Source organism: Triticum aestivum, chromosome 7B (genome assembly GCF_018294505.1).
Source record: "Triticum aestivum cultivar Chinese Spring chromosome 7B, IWGSC CS RefSeq v2.1, whole genome shotgun sequence".
Taxonomy (NCBI): Eukaryota; Viridiplantae; Streptophyta; class Magnoliopsida; order Poales; family Poaceae; genus Triticum; species Triticum aestivum.
The window spans coordinates 63,462,385-63,468,420 of NC_057813.1; the positions used below are offsets into that span (position 1 = coordinate 63,462,385).

The window sequence follows — 6,036 nt, forward strand, 5'->3', positions numbered from 1 at the left end:
TAACTCGAGATTATGTATTCGAGCCCTGGAGGCCCTTGGCTTGTAATATAAAGCTTGTATTTTTTTTGTGTCTAGGGTTGTGTTGTGATATCTTTCTGTGAGTCCCTGGGATTGATCATGCACATTTGTGTGTATGATTAGTGCATGATTATGTTGGGGCGTCACAAATTGTTATCACATGGGGGTTTGGCGGTAGGATGTGATACCCTACCGTCGGGTGGGTCGCGGTAGGGAAGAGTCAAATCCTGAATTTTTTGCAACCAGGGCCAGATCCCGTTAAAGTTTGGCAAAAGGGTGAAAACGCCAATTTTGGGCACATGGTGGCGTATCAGTTGGATGCCCGAAAAAGGCATCATATTTTTGTTCCATGGTAATGCACGACATTCAAATGTATGTTACTACATGGCAATGGCTCAGAAGATATCAGATGTGGCTTCTTCGCTAGGGGTGGGGGCACACAGCTCCTCCCCCTGATGGCGGTGGCAAATTGACATGAACATCAGGGGAGGGATCAGGCCAGTGAGTGGGACGATGGGTAGGGAACTCATCCTTGGCGGTCTACGGGGAAGTATGGTGTGAAGGAAGCAATGGCTCTGAAGACATCAGATCTGGCTTCTTCGCTAGGGGGGGGGGCACACACACCTCCTCCCCGTTGATGGCGGTGGCAAATTGACATGAACGTCGGGGGAGGGATCAGGTCGGAGAGTGGGACGGCGGGTGTGGGACTCATCCTGGGCGGTCTATGGGAAGTATGGTGTGAAGGAGAGAGGGTGTCATGGCAAAGGTGAGGTATGCATCATCTGGTTTAAAGGTGAGGGATCCACAGAGAAATGTCCCACTACGGCGGGAAGCCGAGCAAGAAGTGGAGGGTCCGACAAAAAAAGGAAAGAGTGCGTCGTGGTGTCGGTTTTTTTGTTGGGACGCGTGTTGGGAATAACAGGGTAGTTAGTCCAAACAATCACATTTCTCCCCCACATATGGGCTGGATCTGAGAAAGCTCGGACTATCCAGACGGCTGAGTTTTGGGGAGCCCACTGGGTGCCCATTTGATGTGCAAGCACGCCTAAACGTATGTGTAAAAAATGAGCTTTGACCTTGGACAAGACCTTAATTATTTGTTTGATTCATTTATATACATAGGTACGTGCCTGTGTGTTGCCATGGAAGCCAAATAATTTGGTTGCTCAATCATGCATGGTAAGTAACTTAATGGGATTGAGTGGTGTATGGGAAGATGCGGTGAAATATGGTGTAAAATTGAGTAACGAAATTCCACATTATTGCAAAGAGGTAAGTTAAGTAAGGTGGAGTTGATGTAGTACTACAAAAGGTAAATAAATTAATGTGATTGAGCGGTGAATTTGAAAGGTGTGATCAAATATGGCATGATGAAAAAAAAATGGCTGGATGAAAAAAAATTGGTGGATGAGTATGGTGGAAAAAGGAGAACCGGTTGACGAAGAGTTTTTCTTGACAAGAAAAGGAACACTACTTATTAAGTAGTATAAAGGTTGCAGCTCGTAGTAATGTACGGGTGTTCTACTAATAGCAATAACGAAGGGGTTGTAAGTTGTATGTATATCAAAGAGGACTAGGTGGTGATAACGTAGAGGCTCTAAGTTATACACATATATAGTTCAGAGAGTTAAAGGGCTTTTTCGGTCTCGAGGGGTATGTAGGGTTAGTTGGTTGAGACTATCGGCAAATTGTGTCGCCCATGCCTTAGCCAAGGAAGGTTGTAGTATGGAACTGTGCAAGACATGGTTCCAGCACCTCTCTCCCAAAAAATCGTAAAAAAACTCAAGTGAGTTGTATCATATAAAATAATGGACGTGCCTCGGTCTCAGTGGGCTGAGGGCTGAGACGTAACCAAGTCTCAATCAAGTGACATGCTAACAGATAGGAAAGATAAGAAGAAAAAAACCGAAAAAAAATTGCACGGATCTCAATATAAAATCTCACAAATATAGCATCGACTGAGACATAATTAACCAAGTCAGTCGACTGAAATTAAAAAAATAATCTAATGGTTCTCAAATATTTAGGCATATATGTATTGTCGAGATGGAAATGAAATAAATGTGTGTAAAAAAGGTAAGAAATGAAGCACTATATATATCAATAATGTAGGGGTTGTAAGTTGCACGCATGAATGTCAAAGAGGACTGGGTGGCGATCAAGTTAGAAAAGAGCTTGCGAGCCGAACATCCACAGGAGAGTGGCCATTATCATGAGCGACGCCCACTCCGGCACCGGAGCACCTGCTGGTGCCGTCTCGAACGTTAGCCGCCCTCCACCGTTGCCATAGATGTCGTAGGTCATCTTCCTGCCTGCCTGCAGAAGGCTACCCAGCACCGAGCCCGTAGCCGCCGAGGGCAGTATGGTGAGGCACGTCTGCCCGCTGTCGTCGGCGAAGAAATAGTTCTCCACCTTGAGCTCCATCGCCGCGTCGGCGCCGTTAAACAGAAGCGCGAGCGTCGGGACCTTGGCTTTGGCAAGGTCCTGCGTGAGGAAGCACACGCGATCAAGGTTGCCTCCGGCTGCGACGTTCACCGGAAACACGCCCTGCGACTGGATCCTGCTCACGAGCTCCGGCCTTAGGACGTTGTACGCGGCCTTGTCGAGGTAGGTAAACGGCAGAGTGGTGCTCAGGTAAACCCCGCCGGAGCCATCATGCCGGACGTCGAAGGTCCCCGCCGGGATGGCCGTGAGGAGCTGGTCTTCTACCTGCACGCCCGTGAGGTTGACGTAGTACAGGTAAGGGTTCTGGTGTTCTGTGGCCGGCAGCAGCAGCGTGCTGCTGCTGCCGCCGCCGCCCCCTGTAGTCGTCGTTGCCGTCTGCAGCGCGGTGTAATCGGCGCCGGCGCCCCAGCTCCATCTGAGGTGCCCACGCGCACGCGCACTCGCATTTTTTCCGCCGGGAGGCGAGATAAAGTAGGTGAAGCTGGAGATTTTGAGCTGCGAGACGAGGGAGAGGGGTCCCCTGCTGAAGCCGGCGAATCCGGAGGCCCCGTCGAGGTTGGGCACCGTGATGTCGCCGCTGCAGCCGAACACCACGCCTTTGACGGGCGTGGCCCCGAAGCTGAACGTCTCGGTGGCGCGGAAGCCGGACGTGGCGCCAGTGTAGTAGGGCTTTACGTACCCGCAGAGATTGTCGTCTTGCACGCGGCACTGGTGCTCGCCCAGGACGGGGAGCATGTAGTCGCAAATCTGGGTGTCGCAGCCGACCAGGGCGTAGGAGGAGGAGTTTCACTAGTAGAAATGGAGGCTTCCGTCCAGCCTCATTAGTCGCGAAACTGTAGGAACCGCGACTAATGAAGTCTTCAGTCGCGGTTCGGCAGATGAACCGCGACCAAATGCCTGTGCCCAGGGCGCTCGCGGGCTTTAGTCGCGGTTGGCCAGGCCAACCGCGACTAAAGGTGCCCAAAGGCCTTTAGTCGCGGTTGGCCTGGCCAACCGCGACTAAAGCTCGCGGGCTTTAGTCGCGGTTTGCCAGGCCAACCGCGACTAAAGGTGCGCAAAGGCCTTTAGTCGCGGTTGGCCAGGCCAACCGCGACTAAAGCTCCTCCCCTATATATACCAGTTCAGCACGCTCACTTAGCCATTTGGTGCCACTTCTCTTCACAAGCTTCACAAGGGGGTGTAGGTTTGCTTTTGGTTCCTCTTATGCACACAAGGTGTTTGATGAAATGCCCTAAGAGGGTGAAACAAACATGATATGAAGTGTTGGAGCCACACTTGAGGTTCCTCATTTATTTTTTCCTCCTCGATCGCGGTTAGCAACTTGAACCTTTCATGCATGTGTGTCATTGATAAAATATGCATGTGTGCAGTTCATTGTTTAATTTATATTATTTGTAGCTAGTTAGTTTAACAAATGCATGATGGTTAATTATATATTTTATATTATAATAATGCAGATGAATCGGCAATGGATGTACGGTAACTGACTCTCCGGCGAGTTCACTACGGGTTTGAAAGATTTCCTCGTAGTGGCTAATGCGAACAAGCAGGGGGGTTTTGTTATCTGTCCATGTGTTATCTGTAAGAATCAGAAGGGTTACTCTTCCTCAAGAGATGTTCACATGCATCTGCTTCGGCACGGTTTCATGCCAAGCTATAATTGTTGGACCAAGCATGGAGAAAGAGGGGTTATAATGGAAGAAGATGAAGAAGGGGATGATTTCATCGATGAAAGCTATCTTGCTCATTTCGGTGATACTTTCATGGAGGATGCTGAAGGTGAAGGGGAAGGTGAAGAAGAGGCACGTGATGATCCCGTTGATGATCTTGGTCGGACCATTGCTGATGCACGGAGACGCTGCGAAACTGAAAAGGAGAGGGAGAATTTGGATCGCATGTTAGAGGATCACAGAAAGGCGCTGTACCCCGGATGCGATGATGGTCTGAAAAAGCTGGGCTGCACACTGGATTTGCTGAAATGGAAGGCAGAGGCAGGTGTAGCTGACTCGGCATTTGAAAACTTGCTGAAAATGTTGAAGAATATGTTTCCAAAGGATAACGAGTTGCCCGCCAGTACGTACGAAGCAAAGAAGGTTGTCTGCCCTCTAGGTTTAGAGGTTCTGAAGATACATGCATGCATCAACGACTGCATCCTCTACCGCGGTGAATACGAGAATTTGAATGAATGCCCGGTATGCACTGCATTGCGTTATAAGATCAGAGGCGATGACCCTGGTGACGATGTTGAGGGCCAGAAACCCAGGAAGAGGGTTCCCGCCAAGGTGATGTGGTATGCTCCTATAATACCACGGTTGAAACGTCTGTTCAGGAACAAAGAGCATGCCAAGTTGTTGCGATGGCACAAAGAGGACCGTAAGTCGGACGGGGAGTTGAGACACACCGCAGATGGAACGCAATGGAGAAAGATCGACAGATGGTTCAAAGATTTTGCAGCTGACGCAAGGAACATAAGATTTGCTCTAAGTACGGATGGCATGAATCCTTTTGGCGAGCAGAGCTCCAGCCATAGCACCTGGCCCGTGACTCTATGCATCTACAACCTTCCTCCTTGGTTGTGCATGAAGCGGAAGTTCATTATGATGCCAGTGCTCATCGAAGGTCCGAAGCAACCCGGCAACGACATCGATGTGTACCTAAGGCCATTAGTTGATGAACTTTTACAGCTGTGGGGTGGTGTCCGTGTGTGGGATGAGCACAAACAAGAGGAATTTGACCTACGAGCGTTGCTTTTCGTAACCATCAACGATTGGCCTGCTCTTAGTAACCTTTCGGGACTGTCAAATAAGGGATACAATGCATGCACGCACTGCTTACATGAGACTGAAAGTGTACATTTGCCAAATTGTAAGAAGAACGTGTACCTTGGGCATCGTCGATTTCTTCCGAAAATTCATCCAGTAAGAAAGAAAGGCAAGCATTACAACGGCAAGGCAGATCACCGGCCGAAGCCTGCGGAACGCACTGGTGCTGAGGTATTTGATATGGTCAAGGATTTGAAAGTCATCTTTGGAAAGGGTCCTGGCGGACAATCAGTTCCGAAGGGAGCTGACGGGCACGCAGCCATGTGGAAGAAGAAATCTATATTCTGGGAGCTAGAATATTGGAAAGTCCTAGATGTCCGCTCTGCAATCGACGTGATGCATGTTACGAAGAATATTTGCGTGAACCTCCTAAGCTTCTTGGGCGTGTATGGGAAGACAAATGATACAAAGGAAGCACGGCAGGACCAGCAACGTTTGAAAGACCCTGATGACCGGCATCCGGAATGGTTTCAAGGTCGTGCCAGCTACGCTCTGACCAAAGAAGAGAAGGTCATCTTTTTTGAATGCCTGAGCAGTATGAAGGTCCCGTCTGGATTCTCGTCCAATATAAAGGGAATAATAAACATGGCGGAGAAAAAGTTCCAAAACTTGAAGTCTCACGACTGCCACGTGATTATGACGCAATTGCTTCCGATTGCTTTGAGGGGGCTCCTGCCGGAAAATGTTCGAGTAGCCATTGTGAAGCTATGTGCATTCCTCAATGCAATCTCTCAGAAGGTAATCAATCCAG

General features: G+C 49.2%; 1 protein-coding gene across 1 annotated transcript; it reads right to left on the bottom strand.

Moving 5' to 3' along the window:
- Positions 1 to 2,181: 2,181 nt before the first annotated feature.
- On the bottom strand, positions 2,182 to 3,198 carry LOC123157654 (aspartic proteinase nepenthesin-1-like). The gene has a single exon (XM_044575907.1). The coding sequence runs from the start codon at positions 3,196 to 3,198 to the stop codon at positions 2,182 to 2,184; it is 1,017 nt and encodes a 338-aa protein (XP_044431842.1).
- Positions 3,199 to 6,036: the final 2,838 nt, after the last annotated feature.